General features: G+C 36.5%; 1 protein-coding gene across 2 annotated transcripts; it reads right to left on the bottom strand.

Annotated features, from left to right (window-relative positions):
* Nucleotides 1–311: 311 nt before the first annotated feature.
* On the bottom strand, nt 312–24,602 carry SPRED1 (sprouty-related, EVH1 domain containing 1). Of its 2 annotated transcripts, XM_009703457.1 has the most exons (6): nt 24,524–24,600; nt 24,426–24,482; nt 16,422–16,590; nt 15,072–15,121; nt 6,452–6,610; nt 312–2,088 (listed from the first exon to the last, which is right to left on the bottom strand). In XM_009703457.1, the coding sequence occupies exons 1-6, from the start codon at nt 24,557–24,559 to the stop codon at nt 1,429–1,431; spliced, it is 1,131 nt and encodes a 376-aa protein (XP_009701759.1). In that variant the 5' UTR covers nt 24,560–24,600; the 3' UTR covers nt 312–1,428. The 2 variants fall into 2 exon arrangements, with proteins under 2 accessions (XP_009701759.1, XP_009701760.1); XM_009703458.1 differs by having other exon boundaries at nt 318–2,088; nt 24,426–24,602.
* Between the last annotated feature and the right edge of the window lie 1,322 nt (nt 24,603–25,924).

Below are 25,924 nucleotides of genomic sequence, written 5' to 3'. Positions count from 1 at the left end.
AAATTCTCTATGGGTTAATCAGTTAATTCTTATCTGAAAGTTAAACACTTACTAAGTACAAAGCCGCAACAAATACCACAGACAATATACCACCATGCATACACATACATACACACTCTCTCTCCTCCCCCCCCCCAATCCTCCCTCCAAATTTCCTCAATTAAGAAGTTCACTCCAATTTTTCCTGGGCTGTAATTTATTTCTCAAGCTAAGTCTTTTGTTCTCGTTCTTGAACAAAACACACAGTACTTCTGTTCTTGCCCGTTCAAATAAGAAAAAGTTGCAGTTCAAAATAATGAAAACAATTTCACTTTTGTTATTAATCTTTTGTTTTAATCATAGTACTTGATAAACAGCTGAACAGGATCCTAGTTTAACAGAAGGATAAACAAGAACACTGATGACAATTTGTTACAACTGCCTTAATGTACCTTTTGCTTAATGAACATTTGAATATGCAATAAAGTATTTTTGGAGGATACCCCAAAAGAAAACAACTTGCTGGTTGAGCAACAGAAACAACTTCCTTTTTGCTATTATGTTGAAATCAAAGTCATTTATATATAAAAATAAATGTTATGTTCTAACAAGAACATTTTAGACAATTACATCTGTGCTTAACAAAAAAATATTGGTCACTCGAGACTAGAATAATTAATATTTTAAAGGTTTTTAGATTATCAGAATGTATGGATACAACTCAACACAAACTGTAGCTGAAGGGAAACAGGACTGAAAATATCAATTTGTCCATCTGGAATAAAAATGCGACTAAATTAACTAATTAAATATTCAAAATACTACCATGGAATGTGACAGTAGATATGGTCCATACCTACTATACCAGAGGGAAGGAAAGTTTAACATGTAATAATTCGTACCTTACACATTTAGTTAAATATAAACATTTGTTATTTATACATAAAGTCGCTTCCAAAAAACTATTAATAAGTGATTTAGTTGCACTTAAAATCAGTTTCATTTCTTATTTGCCGAGTATTAACTTTTCTTAATCTTAAATCAACTGTCACTAGTGCACTTTTAGTTAAAATTTCCCCTCAGGTAAGTTTTAATCCTTTTAAAAGAGCCCCCTCACCTAAACCATGAATGTACAAAGTGGCAAAAGTTAATCCCTTTTAGTATAATCATAGTTTATATACTCATTTTATAGCCAATAATAAGAATAGGCTTTCCTTTGCAAAATCTCCTTCACAACTCGCAACAAATGCCATGCACTCAAAAGAAATAGTAAGGCATGGCTAGCACTTGTAAAATGCCAAGGTCTGACAAGTCTTGTTGCTTCCTCCACATCAAGCATCTCTTACATGAAAGAAGATTCCCTTCAGCTTGCCAAAAAGCTTCCACAAATCCAAGTTAGATGCTTCCTGGAAACAAAGATTTTTCAGCTCTGTTTGGCACAAGACTGATTCATCCCGCAGCTTTATGCTTTCCTCCACAGCACCCACATACCTCACCACAGTGATGGCATGCTCTCAAGGGGAGGTAGCAGCACATACAAGGGGCAATGAACGAGAGTGCCACCAGTGCTAACCAGCGTAAGCAGAACTTGTCATCACTAGTGTCACATGAGCAAGGATCAGAGAAATCTCCTTCAGAGTCTGACATGCAGTGATACAGCATGCTCTCTGCGCAAAGCATGCAACTAACTTGGTAGATACATCTTTTAATAGGATCTGGCGCATCTTGACATTTTCCTCTGCCATTATCTTCATGATTAAACCTTTCCTGGCAGTATATACAGCGGGAACGCTCACCATCCTCTTTTCTTCTTTTTGAGTTTTTAAATTTTGATGAGGAAGGCTGAGTTTTAAATACCACAGAACTTTTTGAGTCTTTCAGGGAATTCAACTTAGTTCCATCCCCACATGGGTATAAATAGTCAGATTTTTTACTGTCCGATTTAGAAAATGGTATATTTGAGTCTGCGTCATCCCTCTCCAGGTCGTTCTTCCACATGTCAGGATGCCTGTAGTCTGCATAACGACGTATCAAAATGTCACGAGGGTTTATTCTAACAATTTCATCTTCATCCTGAAAACTAACATGTCTGATTGACTTCAGTGGGACCTGAAATGGCAAAGCAAGATAAGTTCACTATAGCAAAGATCCAAATTTATGTCCACCTACAATGTAAAACTTAGATTAGAAAAATAAAGACCAAGATTTTCCTCCTTGCTGCCTGAAGGTAAAAATTTCAGCTTCTTTTCTGACTAGTACAATTTACAGACTTCCCCACAATAATAACCCTTTTACATGATATTAGGACCATGAGCTTTAATATTATTTCCTGACTTTTTAGTATCTCCTAAGAGCTTTGGGTATTTTGGTATCCGCATAAAACTTGATACTGTTCTTTGAATTATGCACAAAATTCAGGTTTTAATATCTTCCAGCGGCAACTAATCCCACAGATCAATTACGCCTTACATGAACTTGCTGATTTCACGTCGGTGACAATTCACTGCTTTAGCATTAACTCCCTGATACATTCACTTTGAGTTACTCATGTTACCTAGGAGAAGCGTTCCTTTACTCCTGGCTCTAAGTTTTCAAACTCCCTCCACTTTTGCAACAAGAGTATTGACTACTGGTTACTTATTCTCAAAGCTGTATTCTAGATAAGGATTTTGCCATATGAAGAAGAATATTCAGTAGCATGCTCAATCAATAACAGTGGCTTCTAAATGCATCTCCCCTTAGCTAATATACAGTACTTAAATGGATTAGTTTAGGACACCAGCAGGCAAACACCTAAGTACTTTTAAAATTCTCTACTTGTAATGAACTGACCGTAATTCAAGAGCTTTTACCTCAAAAGGCAAGTAAGAAGGAAAGTGCTAAACACGTACAAAACAAACAGCAGAGAGATAAGATAGGGTTCTTGTTTATTCTGCCTTAATGACAAAAGGGCAAGGGGGCATGAAAAAGTTGTTGAAGGTGGCAAATTTGAATAATCCAAATTGAAATACTGCAAATTTTAGATGCAAGTGTAAGATAGTGGACTGCCACTAATGTTACTGAAACCATGTTACAAGTGACTTTCACAAAAAAGTGCAAACAACGACAGGATACAAATTTAGCACGTGTACCGACGGAGTTCCCAAAAATAGCAAATAGTGCAGCAAAAAAGCAAGTGTCTCAGTATATCCCAGTATTCCTGCCTTACAGACAGGCAATGATTTTCCTACACTGTAGGGCTATTATAATCGGAGCCAGAATGTGAGCGAGCTTTAAGTTAAATTTTACCTTTTCCTTCTGTCAAGTGCAGAGCCTGCAAACTATCTCACAGAAAAGGCGGGGGGAGGGGAGGGAGTGAAGAATCACTCCCTAATCCATTAGCCTTACAAATTTTTCCAGAATCATGATTTATTTGAGAATGCATCTTTGGCATGAGTATGGTTGTTTTGACAGTGTTTACCTTATTAGTACTGATCAAGTTAATGAGAATTAACAAATGAACTGCATGTTCCTAATCTGTTGCAGTGTGTAACAACTACTGAAGATGATGTTTTAAGGTAACACACTTTTATTTGACTTTGCATGTGACTATGCTCCTACTACACTAAAGGCTGCATGCCCTGGTTTTGGGGTAGGAGGCAGAGGAAGGAAGAGGGAAGGCAGCTGGGAGAGAGGAAGGAATAGCTTCTTAAAATATACCAGCTTCTGACTAGGCAAGAATATCTGTAGCCTGCTCTAACCATCATTTCCCTGCTTGGGAAGTACCCTGTGTGGTAAGTACAGAACTATTAATTAGAACTGCTTTGCCCTGGGAGTATGCTAACGAGTAACTTTTTTCTTGGCTCCAAGGCACGTAGTTGGACTTCCACAAGGCCTTGAGAATACAGGGTGAAGAACGGTTATATCCCATTCAGCTAACATCACTGCTCTTCTATACTTCCCCGGGCACCCAAGGCAAGCAGTTAGGCCCCCCTTTGCTTATAAAAGCAGGGTGCTTCTCAACTCTATTCTGTTTTCAAACAAGAGAAAGAGCCTATTGTTTCAGCATCAATAAATAGCTGTGGCTAACTGGCTTTTTTGAACAGTTAACAGCATAAATTTATTTAAGGGAAAAAGCATCAAAAATGTCATTACAATTCTGTATGTCACAGGCATAAAGGATCCTTACCCCACTGTCCACACAGAACATTACGCATGCATTTAAGACATTAAATAAAACCCATTGTTTAAAAGAAAAAAAAACCCAAAACCTCAAACCGAAAAACCCACCCTCAACCTCCCATTCCCCAGACTGCTAATAGCCATTAAAGATCACTACAAATACTAACAACTGTAAAATCTGGCCTCTCCTCAGTCTTTGAAGGCTTTTTATTTGTTTGAGCAGAACCCACCACATACATAGAACTTATTTCTTTTCTTCAAGTCCCCGGCCAAACACCTAATAAAATGCTTAAGGTCTGACACGTTACAAACAAGGCAGCGTCACATTCTTTATGTGATTGATATTAAGAAATCACTTTTTAAGAAAGCAAGTGGGAAATGCTGAAAAACAAGCAAACAGGAGAAATGTTGGAAAAGCTTTACTTTACAAGTGCTTGCATATTGGGTGTTTAAGGGTACCTATATGAAAGCATGAGGTACTTGAAACCTTAAGAACAATACCCAGTCCGGATTCAGTTAGGTACAAATACCAGCAAAATTCAATGAGACTAATGCACATAGTCTTCCAGCCATTCAAAAAACTCAGTACAAGTGCCATCTCTATGTAACAGCTGAAGCAGGAAGGGAGGAAGAATATTACAGCAAACAAATTCCACAGAGAATCTCATTATGAACATAATTAGCCAACTGGAAATTAGGCAGAAAATTTTTGTTCACACGAGCAAACTCACTAGTATTACACCTTACTTGAAGGGCTGTACCTTTAAACAAGGCACAGACACTTGCTTGGTACTGTAGCCTTCACTGTCTCTTCCTCAAACAGATATATCTGACTTTGCTCAGCTTGCAACTCCACAATATGAGGACACCGGCAGCTGAATACATCACCACAAAGTGCTAAATTTAAGTTAAACACACATCAGTGTATCAGAAGCTGGAGAGCTGAGGGACTTGGGTATTTTTTAGTAATGAAGTATTACAGGTAAATATCTGAACTGTCATTAATCACTTCTTTAGTTTGAGCATGTACTTCTTCAGTTAGTCAACTTATGAGCACAGTAAGAGTGTTCAAACTTATTTACACAAAATCGAAACAAACTAGGTATTTACCTCAATATCTGCTCTGCCACATGGTCACATGCATGGAGTTCAGCAGAGACAGTGCAGTGTGTGCACATACTGAATGTGAGATTTTGTTGACTTGCCTATGTTCTAAATGTATGCACGACAGGACCACACAAAAAGCACGGAGTGTCAGATGCAGGTGGTACTACAATATGAAATAAATATTTTAAAGAGTATCTACTTAAATTTCCATGGAATCTCCCATAACTTCTGTCTAGAAGAAGTGAACTCTAGCACTGCCGTTTCAAAGAAATTCCTATTTAATTTCTATCAGACAGGCACTACTCAGTATACCACAGCTTAAATTATAATTTTCTTACTAGTCAATTCTGTATGTGCTCTTAAAACATAGAGGTATTTTAGGCTACCACGCTTTTCTTTACAACTCAATGAAGACTAACAGTAACCAGTGATGTATATGCTGTTAAGTGTTAGCTACAGCAACCTAATCGTCCATCTATTCTATTCTAAGACATTTTAAAATTCTCTTTGCAAGTAAATGGGAAGAGGGAAAAATACGTACCTCGATCTACCATTGTATAAATGTGACCCCTTTTAAAAAAATGTCTGCACATCAGCCTTCCTCACATTAGGGTGTTTTTTTTCTGTTTTAAGAATCTGTTTACCAATAGCTTAATACTTTTCATGCATAACTGATATATCAAAAGTTTGCCTTTCTGTACCAAAATAGAGTATTTTAGTTTAAATAGGCAGTTAGAAAGCATAAACAATGTTTCAATAAAAATATTTAGCAATACTCTCCCACTATGTAATGCATCCAAGATACCAATTTTTAAGACACTTTTCAATATTTCTAATCAAAACAATATTAGTATACATGTAACCAAGATTGAGCTCATGGCCAATCAACATTTTCTGAACAAATTTAAACAGCTTTTCAAGGCTGCAGATACAAAAATCTAACTTCAAAGAAAGCGAAATATTTATTCGTGTAGTCTGCTGCACTACAAGCATAGGTAAATACCTTCACAAAGCTTTACCTCTGCCATAATGATGTTGTAATAATATATTCAGCTGCAAAATTACACTGATCATTTCAAGGAGTTGAGAGTGTAATACTACATACAGGGGCTTAGAATGAAAGTGCTTTCTTGTCAGAAACTACATACTGTGCCATTAATGCAGCAAGCAAAGTAAGAACCGCTTCTTTTGTTGGTAGTCTTACCTGGTTAGGTTGGCTAGGAAAACAGGCTCTCCTGGTGTTGAAATCCTCAAATGCCGATGGCCTTAAATTTGCACTGTTGTAAGGTTCACTGGTTACTACAGTTTCATGTTGGAAAAGGTGATCTTTCATTAATGAACCAGATGTATTTTCTTGAGTAGTCTAGAATACACAAGAACTCCCTTGAAATGATTTTGCATTTATAGAAAAAAAACACCAAAACCACCAAGTTCAGACATAAACGCATTAATATTCTATATAACATGTCAGAAGCACCTATAAACAAAAGTATTTTTAAATACACATTTTTAAAGTGCTTATAAGTAGGCAAGTATTTTCTTTACTACGAGTCAGCCTTGGAAAGTAAGAGTTCCTTCTCCACAGAGCATACACAACTTGGGCATTAGAGATACATGCCTCTGACTCAGTTGCCAAATCAGACTGAGGAATTTTAAGGAAGAAGAGATTAGCCCAGTCTCTGAGACTGTGCTTTCTCTAACTCCCTACAAGGCTGCCAGTATTTACAAATATACAACTGGAGGAAAAAGTTTCTGAGACTAGTAAGGCAAAAGCTAGTTAGACCTTTTAAGGAATTAAAAGTAAGTTGGAAAGGAACAGAAAGTCAGTTTTAACATATACTGGCTCAATTAAAATATCTAATTACAGCAAGTGTGTATTAAACAACTAATGACTGTGGTTTTGAAATTAAGGTTATATCAGGCAATTTGATACAAAAAAAATCAGACCATGTGGCAACACATAATGAGATATCTGCAGGATGTGTGCCACTCAGAATAAGGAAGAGGAAGTATGTTTGGGTGGAATATTGGCTTGTGTGATGATCCGATTTCTGAAAAGAACAGAAAAACAAATCGTTCTTATTCTTTAAGCTTAACTGACTGGGATATACTTAGGATACAGTAGAGTATATTGACACAAACCTCATTGGGCTGTGAAAAAAATGTACTGTTCAATGTTTTGTTTGTATCGAGAGATGTGAAGTTAACTGGCTGTCATCATCTGATAGAACTGAGAAAATTCTGGCATCATCCAACTTCCAGTAATGATGTTTCAGCTTTATTGTAAAGATTTGTATATATCAAGAAAACATTAAAGGGGAAACAACAAAAATACTGCAGAAAACTACTGAGGCAGAGGTAAATTTGAAGTTTTGGCAGGTTAAGCACTAACACTGAATCATTAGTTTTCATTTATCAGAATACTTAAGGAACTTAATCTGGGATTACATTAGCACCTCACATACACAGAGTCTAAGGTATCAAGTTCTAAGATGTCTAAAGTGGGAGTAGCTGTTCTGTAGCTGATCTTCAGGAGAAAGAAAATCATCACATCACTAAGAATTTCTATATTGTTTAGAAGCACTCTGAGTGGAAAAAAACATTAAAATTAGTAATTAATTAATGATCAGCTTTAATTAATACTAGAGAGCATACACCCCATGAAAGACAATAGCTCAATCAGGCTAAAGCTCCACTGATAAATTCTGAAGACAGGCAAAACTCCAGAAAGAAGTACTTTTTGTAGATCTTTGAGCATGACAACACCACTAAGCAACTGACCCTGTTGTCGTCAAAATTAAATTTTCTGGTCAAACACCGTTGGGAAAGGAGTACAAAAGAAATGTTGAAATGACTGGCAAGAGTTGTTTTCATGGATGTATACTTATTTTACGAGCAAAAAGGATCAAATATTAGTGCAATATCAAACATCTTCCTAGCAGAAGGTCCTCCTACAGGTACATTGCCTGATGACATAAAACGCTTCCAAAACACTGGTTCAAACCACAGGGGAGCTGCATTCAGAATGAGGAAGAAATGCCCGCAACTATTTTTGGCTTCAGCAATGTTACAAATGCTTACAAGCAGAAACTATTTAAGCTAGACGCCATCTTACAGAAACCACAGCGATAAGCAATACCTAACCTCCTTACCCCCCCAGCTATTATCAATTTGAGTGGTCTAGGGGAAAGGACAAGAGCTGAAAAAACTACTACTCCTTCCTTCCCAGGGAAAAATCACATACCACCCACGAGCCAGTCTTTATCCCTGGGTGAGATCTGCAACAGCCTGCATTATTTCCTGTTCCTGCAGCTTTTTTCTTCCTTCAGAAATAAACTACCTACACTATAGAGCAAAAAGGACACACGCACATGTTTACACAGACAGGCACGCACGCTCCCCTTTGGCAGTCAAGAAGGGCTCCATCTAATAAGGAACAGAGGCACTGATCATCTCTTACAGTGCTAACTAGCAGTGTCAGACACCGATGTATGAAATACTAACCTTAATCTTAAAGCAAGCCTTTGTGCCCTACACACAGCAATTATAAAGGAATGCTTTTATAAAATTCCGACACAGACACCACAATTCAAGCTAATTGACTTCCAGGACAAATCTGGGGGCGGCAGGAGACAGAGAAAGGCATCTGACCTTTGCAAGGCAGGAACTCATGAGACAGCTGTTCAGAAAGCACAACGCTCAGCCTACCAACCTAGACACTACAGGTATGAGGACACAGCCTAACTTCTGGTATTTACAAAAAACGGAAAGTGATGAGGTCAGTTATGATCTTATTTAGCCTATAAATATTCGCTACGCAGAACTACAGAAATGCCAGATAAATATCCTGAACTCAGTATTTTTAATTAAACTGATAGTTTAGATACAGCCAAATTAGAATCAAAAAGGCTTTCTTTGGACAAAACTTCCTGCTCCAATGTGATGTTTTATGACAAGGTCATAAACACCTGAAAACCCACATTTATAATGGAAACAACCCGAAGGGAGAGGCCATAGAAACAAAAATGCTATTGTGTTGAAAATGCATTTAAGTAAAAAGCAAACATCCAAAGTTTTCCACAAGAACTAAGCCTGATATATTAAATATACAGAATATTACACACAAACACAGATGCATACATTCCCCTTTTCTACTGTCCAAAGCAATTACACCGCCCACATTCAATATCCTTTAGCCACAGCCTGCAAAGTATAGCACTGGCATAGGTTATTCAGTATCATCTGTAAAGTAACCTACGCCAGTTTTTAATGCACAACGGAAATCTGGTTTGCTCCCAGCTGCTGGTATAATAATTACTGTCCTATGGTTGCTAAGAGATACTCTGAATTTTTTTCCAAGACTACTAAAACATTTCTGTGCGCACAGGCAAAAGGATGCTGGGTAAAGCAATAAAATGACTCCAGCTGTAGCTCTCCAGCAGAATTCAAAGCCAGATGACAGCTGTAGAGAAAATGAAAACCAGACTGAGCTTCTCTTCTTCTTCAAATTTTCTCTCCTTACTTCTCCCAGTTTGCCAGAATTAAGTCTGGGAGAGAATTCAACATTGTTCTGCAAATATTGTTAAAAATGTTCTGCTCTAAGTAAGTTTAATGATTACACAGAAGGATGGATGAGAGACCACATTTCCGTTGCATCCCAGTTCTTGTATTTACTTCCCTTGAGGCCTGAAAATCTGCTGTTTGATGCTAACCAACAGAAGAAACGTTTAAATGTTTTTTCCTTGATTTTCTAATTGTGAATAAATGATACAGGTTTCAAAAACATTTTAATAACTTCCTCATACTTTAGCTATTTCTAAGACTGATGGAGCAACTATTTTAATATTTGGCAAAGAAACTCTATTATAATCAGGTATGTATTTCTGACATGGACTGAAATATTACCTAGATTAATCTGAATGTTTTGTACAGTTTAAAGTAAAAAATAAGGAATTTGACATGCCTCTTTCTCCAAAGGCTGTGCTACCTGAATATATAAAGCATACTAGAGGTTTTTAGGGATTCCAAGGAAGGAACTAATAAATTAAAGCCCAAAGCACAACTCTTGAGGAAATGAGAGAGATGGAGACACAAAGAGGCTGTTAGGGATACTGGTGAGAGAAAAAAAAAAAAATCCTCCTATTTTTTGACTACCACTCCACAAAAAAGCTTAATAAACCAAACAATTTTAGCACAATATATTACTAGATTTATTTTAAACGGATAATATAAATTAGTATTACTTTTAGTTCTAGGAACTACACCTAGCCAATTTATTAAGTGCACTAAATATTGCTAATCTTTAGTGTTTTACAATGTAGTATTTTCTTCTCTGTAAAAACAACACAGTCAAGGCTAAGTTATTTCACATTTCCTTACAAGTGATAATGTCAAGTTATTCTTGTAAAATAAAAACTTCTGCAAACCTTTTGTTACAGACAAATAAAAGGTCACTAAATAGTGTATTTACAAAGAGCCACATGAACAATTTGTGTCCTCCTTGCCTGCACCAAAACCACTTAAGATGCATGTTAAGTTGCAGGCCTTTTCCTCTTCGTATGGACAAAAAGCCTGGTTTCTGAAAGAACAAGTCAAACTTTTTTTTTCTGCTTATAATTTATCAGTCTACAGTTTTCTTCTGCCAGTAGTAAGAAACTCCAAAGAATAAGTGCTCCATTTCTTATTACTTCAAAACTGTTATGTTGGTAGCCTATAAATAACACCAGTATGGCTGAATCAACAAAACCTGAAAGAAATTCAGACTCCACTGCTCTATTTTTCAGTTCTCAAAAGCAAGACTTACACATTTCAGCATCTAAAACCCACATAAAAATACTTTTAAATACATGAGCTCTAGATTTCATTTAGTTAGATTGACTTCTAAGGAAAAAAAATTCTGATTTTTACATTTTTTCAGTTAAGCTAGATGAGTTTTAGAGCAAGAAGTCTATATTTGGTAGAGGAAAAGAATCTGAGCCAACCCTTGAACAAACAATTAAACTGACTTGGACAAGCTGCTTGTCTACTGCATTCAAAATGCATGGTTTTATACCAAAAAATCCAAACCTCTTACCAAAACAAATTCCCAGTGTATATTTCCATTTAAGTATATACACATTCCCAGGATCCACTTACAAACATTACAGAAAGTCAGATAGCTCTGCATTAACTCATTTGTGTATTTCTATTTGAAATTAATCTTGTAAGACTAAGGCTTATTTAATTATATTAAACATTTGCATATAATATATTAATTAAACTATTAATAGGAATTGTAATCATTTAAGCAACCTTTACAAGCAAGTATGAACACCCTTAAGTGAGGGTATTTTTTTTAATACTAAGATTTTAACATTATTGAGAACAGAGCATCTAAAGAAGCTATAATAAAGTTATGTCTTCTTAAAATGATACATTTGATCTTCAGTAAGAACGCTTTCTCTGTGAGATTTTATTTAAAGACTGTTAAAATAATCCAGTGACCCAAGAGACAATATAGTGAGCAAAATGCCAGCCTAGGAAGCACAAGATAAGAGTTCAATTTTTGGATTTGCATTTAGAGTTGCACGTACAAGTTTTGGACAATCCCTATTTCTGCTTTCTACATCTATAAAACATGGTAATACTTATTACAAGCAGGCACTGAGGTTTAACAGCAGTGCCACTGACTAGGTCAGAAGGCTGTGTGTTTTGATCTTATTTGGATCATTTTATTTGCTCTCCGTAGCACTGAATACAACCAGACAGTAAAATAACTTATGAAGCATGTTTTGTTTTCTTTATCAGTAATCATCTTAATTTAAAAAAAAAAGCTGTTAATAAAATTTACATACAAACTACATACTATATTCATACTGCAAATATGCACTCAATATAGGATTCCTTCTGTGTAAGATGACTAGAACAGCATAGGCAAAACACCCTGACAGCAGATGACATAACTGACAAAGACCTATTAAAATTAGTATTTTGAAATGTACCTTGATGACAGATGACATCCTGAGGACTTTACCTATGATACTAACTAACAAAGAATGAAATGAAACTGAAGAATACCAATACACATTATAGTTACTATAGGATATAGACAAAAATAAGTGCATTAACAAACATGATATGAAAAGGAAGTGTTAAATAACACTTTTCTCTTTTTGATATTCTGTTATTTTAGAAACAACTTATGACTACTTAATATTTTTAATTAAGTGGAGGAGCTCCAATGCTTGATCTTTTGTACTTCATTCCTTAAGAGGCTACAAATCACAATTCTGGAAGATTGTTCTGAGGAAACAACAAACATCCCATTGCCCTCATGTCCAAGTGTCAACCTGCTCTTTAACATTCTATCCACACTCTAAAATGTCCTTGCATATATATACTCCAAAACTCACTCAAAAATACTATTAGAGACTTGGGAAAACAGCTTATAGAATATACAGGGGAAAAAGAGAAATCTTCAGGCCTTTTAAACTATAGTGGGGGGAAGAAGGGCAGAAAAGTCAACATGACTCCTTCAAATACATAATACATTATCTTTAAATAAAATGGTCTTAGCAGCCTTTCAAGTTAAAAAAACCCTGGGGTATCAAGTTCCACTTACAACAGTATCAACGTTGGAAGAGGGAAGGAATTAATTATTTGGAGGAGAATGTGCACTATCTGGTATTTCCAAGATACTCTTGATGACTAGATCTGGTACCTGTAACTAAAATGCTGTAGCCTTTCTACACTGACATTCATAACCCTGCAATTATGGCTTCGTTATTGATACATAAACCTGAATTAGATGAAGCATAGCTAAACTAGGGTGGGTTCAGCCTTCCCTGCATCTCCTTCCTCACCCCACCCTCCCTTGGAGTACCATTATTGATAGGCAATTCTAGTATCATTTATTTTACTTTGGTATGCAGAGATATGGTAAGAGATATTGGCTAGGTTTTTTGCCTCTAGAAAACAGGTAATTCTTGCCATCTATCCACAGCACGAATCCACAATTAAGCAATGTGTGTTGTGGTGAAGTTATGAAATATGTTTTCCTGTCTGGAATGTAACAGATAATCCTACCAGCAGTTTGCACCAAACAAGATTGTTTGTACCTGTCAGTTATATATACAGAGAGTATTTTTAAAAATATATGTATTTCTTTAAAAAAATATATATAAAATAAACGTACATCATCTATTTACATATCTAAATATATCTGTATTTACATCTATATAGAATAGATGATATAAATACACTTTTCTCCACTTTCCCAATAACAAACTTTGTAAATATAAAGAATCATAGATATCTGCTTCAATTTTGGCATCCTTATATAGAAACATAATAACTAGGCAGCATAATCAAGATGTAATTAGTTTCCTCTAATCTCGTTAGGCCTGTAGAAATTGCTCAATTATTAATCCTTGCAACAAAGCATGTTTAAACAAGTCTTTTAAAAGCTGATTAAGGATTGCATTAACTTTGGCACGTTTCCTCCACCCTGTCAAAATCTCATTGCTATTTTAAATCCAAAATATCTAATATTTATAGCAATTTTACTTTAAAGTGCCTTAAAATAAAGCACTGCAAATAAAGAACAACAGGTGGTTGCACAGCCAACACTTACACAAAGAGATACATTCCTTCTGCCATAAAATGGAAAGACATCAGGAGACTGTTCTGCATTGCCACTGCATTGCAGTATCCTTTCTAAATACTTGACTCTCAGTCTTCTATCATAATTTGATTCTTGCCCATATCTTCAAAGTAGGCTGCTAATTTTCTCGATTTTGTGTTGCAGAGATTCTACACTACATCTACACTGATAAAGAATTTAATATTGTGTAAATGACAAAACTTTTTCCCTCAAGAAACCACTTAGGAATACTATCAGTTTTCTGAATAGTCACTAAGACCCCTAAGTCAAATAGTTTCCGTATCAGCTTCATATTAACTTAAATATCTGGACTCTGAAAACTGAATGTATGTGTGAATAAAGCCAAGACTTTCCCTGAACCTGTAAATAGGAAAGAAGAGATGACAAGCACATACAGACTTAAGTAGGTTTTTACTCAGTTATATTACAGCTATTTACTGTATATTTGGATCCATAATATTTGTTTACACTGGCTTTTTAATTATCCGGATTCTTGGATATTACCAGGCAGTGCTACACATCAGTGTTATGGTACTAGATACAGTATTTGTGTGAAGCATTATAACTCTGAAGCATAGCAGGAGATAAATTTTTACCTCTTATGCCATTATGGCCTATAGAAATTGAATGGTGACAATAAGGATCAATAAAAATTTGAATCTCAACTGAGATTCAAACAATGACTGCTTTATCTTCAGTGTGTTTTTAAAAATTATCTGAACTTCCAACCCTTGTTTGGACTATATTCTTTTAACCATTATCTCAGCATCTTTTCAACTCTAACCATACAATGTTAGAAGTGTCTATCACTGCAGAGTGAAATCTAGGAAAACAAATAGGATGTGCACGTAAAAGAGCAAGATTCCTGACTCCTCTATTGTTTTTTTCCCAGAAGAACATTTCATGTTCCCATGAGTTCAAAGAGGATACATAAACTAGAACAGACATTATAAACTTAAAAATTAAACTCAGAATGGTTAATCATCTTATTGATTAAATATTGACTACTTAGTTTGGGACAAATAATTGTAAGTCTTTTAGATAACTGTTCTGAACTTATTTCATTAGACTGAATTTTGCTATTGCTCTTATTTTGCTTATTCTCACTAATGGAAATAAAAATTGTTCAATGAATTTCATAAAAAAATAATTGCACGATTAATTTAAAAATTTAAATGCTCACTTGAAAGCAGTCTTCTGCCACTTCAACATCATTTCCAGAGTGTGGATAACCTACAGAAAAAGTAAAAAAACCAAAATAGACAAGGTTATTTTCTTTTTATTTACAGTTTACTGCTTCTAGTAGTCCACACTATCCTTCAATATCCAGCTACGATGATATAAATACACTTGTTTAATTTTTTAACCAGTAGATCACTGTATTAAAATCAACTTGAAATAAGTATCATTCATTTCTACATTCTGTACTTTATATACTGAGTATTCCTAGCCACACTCCTCTCTCTTGTTCACACCTTTCTTGTAAAACCATTTTCGAAGTGTCATCAGAAGTCAGAAGCAAGGGAATATATTATTATTAATGTAGCATTTTGAAAATTAAAGGCAGATACATTTGGTTGGCATGAATGCATGCTGTGCTGTATTTTGCTATAAATCAGCAGAAATTGGAACTGTGAGACCCTAAGAGAGAAAAGAACTCATATGTTCTCTAATTATTTCTCTTGCGTTACAGATGATATCAGCACAATTCAAAAGAAGCCATTCTAGTACGTCAAAAAGCATTTCCCTTCAGAAGCACGTTTCTCTCTTTGCTAATATGATAACACACATTAAATCCCTCAATTTACAGCACATCACAGCACAGAATATTTTGTTCACATTCTTCCCTTTGAGTTACTTTTTACAAGACTGAAAGAGATGTTCTTTCCATTCAATAGACACCTGTTCTCTTCCCTCCCTTCCTCTCCCCATTCAGCAATACATTTATCATATTTTCAGCTCAGAATCAAGGTTTGATGATCTTTTCCAGTTTGCTAACTGGTTTCCATAAGGTCAGTGAAGCTCTAGAACCAGTTAGCCATATGTCCCATATAAACCTGTCCTCAAAACTACTCTGTAAGCTGTTAGTAAACAAAGAAAACGATTAACTGAAAATATGTGTAGGTAAAAAGAGAACTGAACAGGTCTCAAAATCATTCAACTTCATAGCTTATCCTTTAAGAACACAGAAGCTGTAACAAGCTTCTGAGAAGAAGATCCAACTAAGACAGTATTAACATTCTTGCTTCCTCCATTTCCTCACCTCTGAATAAAAGAGGCAATGCTTTATTATGTAGAGATGTTATGGGGAATTAGCTTATTAGCATCTGTGAAACAATTTAAGACACTCGGATGAATGGTACTTTAAAAATGGCAGAAGTACTATTTAAAAACTGTTAACAATCTCACTATGCTATAGATCAATCCACATCCTTAAATACTGTCATCATTAATGTTATGCAAAGTGCTTTGACTTATCTCATTTTCTAAATACTTAACACCCCGCCCCAACCCCTTCCCCTGAAATAAATACCTTGAGAAATATCCTCTACTGCTCTCCGAACACCTCTGTCGAATGCTCTTGCATCAGCAGGACTCTGAAATGTGAGGCCAAACTTTTTGTCATCAATCTTCCAGTGGTAAAAAGTAGGAGTAACTTTGTTGTAAACAAGGTCCTTCTTTAATGTGCATTCCAAGACCACCTTCCAGAAAGAAGACAGGAAGAAAAGATATCACTGACCAATATATCAAATTTGAGAACAAAATGCAGTCTTCGTAAATTACCTGAAAACATACATCATAAGAGCAGATAAAAGTCTCTGTTTAAATTTCTTCCTGTTACAAGGCTGTAATTTTAACTTTGTTTCCATTATGGCCAAATTATTCATTAACGGTTGCTGCTAGGTGGTATGGGTTAAGGACACTATTTGTACACCAAGTCAATCTTCCCAGCCTCCAAAGTATCTCATACCCGCAGCAAGCACTTCTGTCGGTACAGCCTTGCAAGATGTTCAGCAAATGAAACAGGCCACACCCTGAAAAAACATTACTGTGCTGATATCAAGTATTACTGTATCACAGGGAATTTTATTTGTATACTTATTCTATAAAGTTTTTGAGCACTAGACAAACTTTATGCTGCCTTCAGGCCATTATCAGTTTTCTCCCAGAAAGGCTACTAGACAAGAGAAAATAATACAGGAGAACTGTTTTAAAAACCTGAAATTAATAAAAACTAAAATATTTTTGAATGTATTACTGCCTGTACCTAGACATAAATATATTTATGGCTCATGTTCAGCTATGATGAAAACAGTCATTAGGAATAATTAACAGAATTATTTGGCTACAAAACCGTTACAGGTATATATGCACATTCAGTTATGAAGCAAAGTCGCACGTGGAAAAATGAAGTTAATTATAAACACAACTGAGAAAAAAAAAATCTCCAAATTTAAAGAAGAAAATCTGTCTGAACTTAGATTATTCTTACATATCCTTTGTGTTCTTTCTCGCCTTTCCTTGTCTAATTATTACACAGGCAAATAGGGGTTTTTCTCCTGCTCTCCATTATTTATTCCCCTTACCCTACACCCAACCACTAATCATCTCAAGATTTTACTGCCTTTTAGCTCTGTCTCTAGAAGGATGACATTCTTTCTGCACATATAAACTCTTTCAGTATTAAAATAATTTTTGTTACTCCACTCTGAATTCCCTAAATGATCAACAATATGTAGGTACAACTGCTCACAAGAAAGCATAGGAAGGACTCTAACTATTCGATGTAGACGTGGAGGAAAAGGTGCTGCAGAAAAAAAAAAAAAAGTAGTATCATTCTGCAGTTCTAAGGTGTATTAAATGATCATTCTTTGTTCTTTTTAATGGTTTTAAACTTGCTTCCTCCTCAAAAGAGGAGTTAAAAATGAAGACTTCTCACATCATTACATTTTCTAGGTCTGTGAGCACTTTCGGGGGATCGCTACTATATTAAATGCCAACTATTTTAACACTACATTTTGTGTGCAGTTTCACCCAGAATATCAACAAAAAGTACTTGCAATACTGATTTTATAGCATCTCAATGAACACCTGCTCCCAAAGGAGTTAATCCAGATTACTTTATACTGAAAATTCAGACTTGGATGACAAATATTTTTAAAAGATAGGACCACTGGAGATAAACTGCTGGATTGCTGAGTGGAAGCTATGATTTTCAAAGAAACCCAAATCAAACCAGAAAACCCCTAAACCAAATCCCCAACCCAAAAAGCAACGCTGCTACCACCCACCCCCCAGCTCCAACCCTCACAACATTTTATAAGACAAGCAATCATTAACAAAATAACCAAACATCCTATCCAACACCATAATTGATTTCAGCTTGATTTAAGGAAACCACAAATTTGACAGGACAACACTGAATTTTCAGATCTAAAGTTGTATGAAAATAGATCAGTTAACACAGCAGATACAAGTGGTTAAAGGCATTGAAAAGGGAAAAATTAGCTGCATCAAAATTGCCTGTGTTATCAGACACAAGAATCCATATAGGCAAGACTTTATGCCTGCCTCACCTGAGAGAAAACTCAAAAACTGTATCAGAAGTAGCAGTGGGACACAGATTAAACACCCAGCCTTCAATAGTTTTTTTTGCATCCAAAAATACTAAAAACCCAAACCAAACAAAAAACATACCAACCATCCCCTAGAGCATCTTTTTTTCTCCCCAAAACACTACTATGCTTTGCAGCAACAATGTATTTTTTTCCCTGTTAAACATAAAGCTGTCAAAGGCTTCCTTATGCTGGAGCATGCATGCTATCACTGGGGCTGGGGAGGAAGTACTCTAATACACGTAACTCCAAAGCCTGGAAACGCAAACCAAGTTTTTAGCACTACAGGTATTTTTTTCAAGTCTTCAAATATCTGAAACTACAATTATTTTTTACTGCAATTATTTTTTACTGCACTTCACTATGGTTTGGAACTCTCCACACCATATGAGAAGATGATACCGTAGTCTCCTATGCGGTTACCAAAAATCTCTCTTCCCAAACCTTTTTAGGTAGACCTTCCCTAAGATCTCCAGTGATAAGCACAACAAAAAGCTGCAAAACTGTAAATTAAGTGACTATGGCTTAACAAAATTGCATTTTTTAATAAATATGGGTTACTGTTCTGAAGGTTTTCTTCATTTGGAGATTTAATATAAGAAATCTTTCCAATATAGAGCAGCCACCTTAGCATGTAATGGGAAACGTTGCAGAGTTATCAGACTTGATCAAGACAGAAGAGCTCCAGATCCACACGATCAAGATCTAAATTGTCACAGCATAAACAGGGCTGTATGTCTACTTACTACTATTTAATGAAAAAATCCTTTTAATATCGAACATCATTAAGTGCAACACTAATGAGTTCATAGCTACTCATAAAAATACTTGCTTGCTTCATGTTTCTTTTCTCACCTCTACAAGCTACATTCTTTAAAGATATTAGAAACTATTTGGCTTGTGTAGGTAAGATGAATCTCTAAAGTCAGAAATTTTAAACTTCAACACTTCAAAACCAAGTATTTCTGAACAAAAATGAGTATTTAATACATTAGCATCATTACCTAGGGCTCGTTTCAAAAACAAATATGGAAAAAAATTTACTGCATTTGATATAAATTTCTGTTTTGATAACAGACCCTATAATTGAACATTTCCAGATACTGGATACTATTTTACTGGTTTCTAGCTGTACTTACAACATTATATGTAGACAGACAGTTTCACAATTTCTCATTCCCAGCCCAAATCTACAAACATATAAGCATATAGTTTTTCATGAAACTTTTGAATGCCTTTTATGCTAAATAGAATCAAAGGCTTTTCTCTAGTCTTGGGACTAAGCAGCATGACCTCAGTATATTCACGCTACACAGCACGTGGCCCGAGTGCCACCATGACCCTATGACACGAGTATTATTCTGTGCGTGCTTCGCCCTCCCCCATTCAAAAAGTAAGATGATGTAAGGGCTGTACTACAGCCCATCAGAATCAATCTTTTCTCAAACTTTAAAGCCAATTAAAAAAGTAAATGATAAATTAAGTTTTTGAACAACAGATTTTTAGAAGAGAACAGTATTTATATTCAGTTTCAGTTTTGTATCTCTCTCTTTACATAATTACCTGTTCTTCAAAAGAAAGATTTTAAACTTTGATTTGTCACTCCTGACTCACGATCCAAAAGACACTAGTCACTTTTTTTTTTTTCTCCTTCAGTAAAAACTTGCATGGCAAAGGACTGGAGAAGAAAATAAAACAGAACAGTCTATTAGACTTTTCATTCAAGAATGTAAAATTCACCAAAGCCTAAAAACCTGTAAGTTTGAGCCTAATGTATGTTTAGCACTAGTGCTATTAAGATAGAAGACAGCTACTGTAAACACAGTAAAAGAGAGCAGCAGACCTGACCAGGTTAAGGAGGAGTCCAATTGTTCCTAGCAGACTGGCTGGAGCCAAGTCTAGGAAGGTGAGCATAATAAAGGAGGAAATATGTAATTACATCGAAGTGTTCATGGAATACCCTTACATTCCAACACAAATCTAAACAACCTGAGCAAACTAGCAGGGACCATTCTTGAGGTATACCTGAGGTATTTCAAAACCCATGCTTCCCTGTGCCCCAGAAAAGTGCTCCAAGTTCCATGCTACAGGTTTTCTAGGATAAGGGAATTTCTGCACCTTTCCTGGAAGCTGAGCCAGTTCACAAAGAAAGACGTACTGGCCAGAGGAAATCAAAATATAATCTAGTTATAAAGGTATTTTAGCATTGTGACTTGGGAGGGGGGAGACCCCATTTGTAAGGATTACTTTCTTTTTTAATCCATAGAAATATACTCAGAAACAGCTGTGTGTACCTTGCAAAAAGTGAGTGTGTTGATCTGCTTGAGGGTAGGAAGGCTATGCAGAGGGACCTGGACAGGCTGGATCGATGGGCTGAGACCAATGGCACGAGGTTCAACAAGCACAAGTGCCGGGGTCCTACACTTTGGCCACAAAAACCCCATGCAGCATTAGAGGTTGGGGGAGGAGTGGTTAGAAAGTGATCAAGTGGAAAAAGACCTGGGGGTGCTGGCTGACAGCTGGCTGAACATGAGCCAGCAGCGTGCCCAGGTAGCCAAGAAGGCCAATGGCATCTTGGCTTGTATCAGAAACAGTGTGGCCAGCAGGACCAGGGCCGTGATTGTCCCTTTGTACTTGGCACTGGTGAGGCCGCATCTTGAGTACTGGGTCCAGTTCTGGGCCCTGGACTTCAAGAAAGACATTGAGGTGTTGGAGCGAGTCCAGAGAAGGGCAACAAAGCTGGTGAAGGGTCTGGAGCACAAGTCTGATGGGGAGCGGCTGAGGGAGCTGGGGTTGTTTAGCCTGGAGAAAAGGAGGCTGAGGGGAGACCTTATTGCTCTCTACAGCTACTTGAAAGGAGTATGTAGCAAGGTGGGGGTCGGTCTCTTCTCCCTAGTAACCAGTGACAGGACAAGAGGGCATAGTCTGAAACTGTGACAGGGGAAGTTCAGGCGAGAAATGAGGAGGCATTTCTTCACAGAGAGTCGTTAGGTGTTGGAATGGGCTGCCCAGGGAGGTGGTGGAGTCCCCATCCCTGGAGGTGTTTAAGAAAAGACTGGACGTGGCACTTAGTGCCATGGTCTAGCTGACATGGTGGTGTTAGGGCAAAGGTTGGGCTCGATGATCCCAGAGGTCTCTTCCAACCTAATTGATTCTGATTCTGTGAAAACTGGAAATCGTGGTCCAGCTGACCGAGCTGTAATGACTTCTAGATACTACAACAGATTAAACATTCCTGAAGACACATGTGCTCAAAGTCTGAACAACCGAAACATTCAAAATGGTTTAGGAAGCTTTTTTAAAACAATATTGCTATTTTCTCTTTGCAAATACAACAGCCGAGTAACCAACTAAACAGCGTACTAATAACTTCAAAATTATTCAGGTATACAGATTTACACACTGAGGCCATTCTAAAATGAGATTAGAGTGATGCTGGAGCACAGAAACAGCAGATTCAGTATAACTCTTACTCAAAATCAGAAGATGATCAAAATATTTGGTTCCTAATCAATAGCAAACTTGATGAACCCATAGTAACTTCCACTTTTACTTTATTTTTAAAGAAAAAAATAAAAAATAGCATTTTATGCCACTGAAGTAACTTCAACAGTCCTTTTCAGGGTTGCCTCTGAGAGCACAGCCTTCTCCACTCTTTCAGTTGGAACAGACAATTACATTTCAACTTCCTGGTGTTATTTTTCTTGGTCTTTTCTTTGCATTATGAAATATAATAGTCACCTGTCAACTCTATTTGGACTAAGAAACAAATTGTTTGGCTTCACTAAAGAAAAGGTTTAAAATTGCGCTTGAACAGTGAATCCACAGAAATATCCTAAGAACAAATGTAAAACCACTAACTATACTGAAGGCTTAAGGATCAGAACAGTTTCAGAATCAGTGACTGGATCCCCATCGAACAGAATTTCTCTTCCCGTCCCTGCTACGGTCCTTCTGCAAGTGTCATGACCTAACGGTGTCCTCATGTACCTTGGTGTAGGATCTTGTTTCTTTTATGCCTACAGGGGTCTTGTTGCATACTGTGCAACTTTGTTGTTAACTCATTACACATTAGCTGTTGCTTGTAAGTACATTACTTGAAGTCTGTGGAAATACATCCATACATAGCTTTCTCTTACTCCGTTACCAAAGCATCACTGGCCCTACAGTATTCCTCCCTACAGCCTAAATCTGTATTTGTTAGTTCCCTGAGCTTTATTCAATATACACTGGATAGATGTTCTTCTTAGCTGCATTTCTTCCATCTTTTATCCTGTGTTTTTGAGGGGCTGACTTCCAACAGCAACTTCCTAAAACTGCAGTAAGATCAAAATCTGCCCTGACAAACTAGTAGGTCACATTTGGGGGCAGCTGCTGAGGGACAGATGGACACAAGATGGGACACACAAAAAAACCCAAACAACAACAACAACAAAAAACAAAACAGAAAAACCTGTTCAGGACAATAAAGGTTTCGAAAACATATTCCTATTAACATGAGCTCAATTTTGGACAGGAAGAGGAGCAGAGACATTTAAAGCCTTCTACCAGAAGTGGAAACAAAACAAGGCTTGCCCAGGGGAAGTAGGAGGGACAGCGCAAACAGATTGGGACGCTGATGGCTGCGACATTTTCACATGTACTTGGGAGAAACATTAAACCAGCCTCCAGTACTGAACGTTTTATTACTCTCAGATTCTCAAGGCAAGCTGTGAACATCGAAAGTATTAAGAATTAAGGGAAAATTGTCAAGTATCTCTAAATGCAATTAAGCTCCTCAAAACCAGCCTCAATAAAGTTAAAAAAAGTTCTAAAGGGAACTACTGCAAAGTAAGGAAGGAACTGCAGGTGCACATAGCTGTGCAGGAACACAGGGTACTCTGCTAATAGCACCACGCCTCGCTGAAACAACTGAGTCAGCAGAATTTCTATTTATATGCTCTCTTCCTACAACAGTCACAGTCAAGGCAGAAAACTCAGCAGTTCTGCCTCAAGGGAGAAACTGGTTCGCTTGAGAAGGAATCAGCAGTACGGTATAAGAAGCAATTCTACCTTTCAAGCTTACACAGGAATCATAAATTATTGGCAGAAAAGACGAAGTTCTTGACAAAAATCATTAAGATGGAGGTTTTGTTCTCTCTCCACTTCTCTTTGTTTCCCCAGTAAGACACGCCCCCCCTTCAGAAACCTATTTGGCACACAAATAACCAAGCAAGTCTTAGTAAGCCAATTTTGTTTTCCATAGGTCTGCATGTAGAAATGGTGGAGATCCTATATCAGTTTTCCTTTTGTGAGACTGACTTTTGTGATGCTATTTAAGACAAGCTTACTACTGGTATTTTATTTAATTTAATGTAGCTGATAAATGAATACTCTCTCTGTGTTCATCAAACCAGATCAATTATTGGACCTGTCAGCTTCATGCTTTCTTCCAATACAGACGTTGTTTTCATCTAAAATGGCTGCTTTTTGTCATAGCCAAATTCCACAACTAACTGAATCATTACTGAGGAATTCATTCAGATTTTGTGTTTTTAACACATTATTTCATTTTCCAACACTTCTATTAAACACAAGATATTGGTGTACAAACAGGTTAACAAGAAGTTTTAATTTTAACCCTCCACTGGAAAAAAAACTGAATAGCAAAATGTTTCCCCAAATGGAAACTTGCAATGAAAAAAAATGTTTTAAAGTTTCTAAAAGATCAACATACTTAACTCTAGAAATGCATGATATTACACCTAAAATAAGTAATTGGCTCTTTAGGTATATAATCATCAATATCGGTAAAAGCTGAGCAACACCATTAGACTAGGAGTATAAATTTACTTTCTAGTCTACAAGCAACAATAAGCAAACATCTATTCTTAGGTTCTATGTAGTTTGAATAGGAACATTAAACGGATGTAAATTGTTACCGTTTTATCCCTGAGTCGTTCTCCATGGATAAGAAAATCAGCACAGCTATTCTCTTCCTGGGGAATGACTTTGAAGACTGTGACACAGCTTAGTCCACCCCCTCCAAGTGGTAACCATCCACCACTTGAGTCATCCCGGGTCATCACCACAGCTCGCACTCGTGCATAACTATTACTGGAAGAGATGCAAAAGAAGAAATTAGTTTTCCATAAACGCAAACCAGCTAAGTCTAGTTTAAAAACCAAACACAAAACAAAACAACAAACCCACAACCAAGATCACGATAATTATCATTGTGGAGGTTCAGTCCTTCCATAACAGTCACCTAGAAGAAACCAGTCTAAGAAGATCCTCTAAAAAAATGTTCCTCTGTACTTTTATGTCTTCATTAAGACTTCTTGGAGCTTACAGGTGATTCTTTGTAAAGAAAGTTAACCAGACAATATAGTTCCTCAGAATCAAAACTGATACTCTTCTAAAAACTTTACAGCCAGTAATCTAGCTAGAAAGGGCCAGGGGCAGGAAGAGAGTAAGGATCAACCCCCGATTTATTTTAGACTAATCATGAAGCCAGTCAGCCACCATGAAATTGCACAGAAAAGAGAACACGAAAGCAGAAAGAGGTCAGGCCTTCCATCACTGAAATCTAAACAAGAACAGGCTTCTAGCCAGAAACCCGGCTTCCCTTCACCCATCCCTTCTTCCCTCCTCCCCACACGCATAACCCGTCCTTTGCAAGGGTAGGTCAGGACACACATGCTGTGGCGTTCAACAACAGAACCAGTTACGGCTACTTAAAACCCAATAATTGCAGTGTCTACTAGCTGTTTCTCTCCTGTATTCGCAGTGTCTGGAAAATTACTTGCGTTTTACAATTTAACAGCTTTTTCCATCACTTAGCATTTTTATAAAATAAACAAATGGTTATCACTTCATTACTTAAAAGCCAAATGTCTTTTTCAGAGTCTTGGAAAAAGAGTTTTTGGTGATCTCCTCTTTCTTTCAGCTCTTATTTATTTCTTTTACATAAAATGACACATTTTAGTTTTGGTTATGAATTTGCTGCTACATCTGTTGGAAAAGCCCATGGTTTACCAAGGATGTTACGAGATCTTACATTTAAAGTATGGTTTACTGCTTGAATGTAATAGTCCATGAATGAACATTCCAACACTTTAAAAGAAATAAGCCTCATGATATCTTTTGCAACGTATTTCTGATTGAGAGTTTCAGTACTTATGCCAGTTAGCATTAGTGATGTCAAATTTAAGGACTGTACAGGAAATATTAGAAGAGGACAAAATTGCTCCTTCTGTACAAAATCATTTGTGATATAACCATTCACCAAACTGTTGTATTTTAAAGTGATCACTGCTTTATTCCTTCCCCCCCCCCCAATGTCCCAAAATAACTGAAGGTAGGCTTTTTTGCGTAATTAATATATTACGTTCTCACATACACATATGATTCACACATATGATTCACTTACACCTATATA

The sequence above is a fragment of the Cariama cristata genome, unplaced genomic scaffold (assembly GCF_000690535.1).
Source record: "Cariama cristata isolate BGI_N322 unplaced genomic scaffold, ASM69053v1 scaffold14107, whole genome shotgun sequence".
Lineage (NCBI taxonomy): Eukaryota > Metazoa > Chordata > Aves > Cariamiformes > Cariamidae > Cariama > Cariama cristata.
The sequence above is the reverse complement of the archived record's forward strand: the minus strand, read 5'-3'. Positions and strand labels throughout refer to the sequence as shown.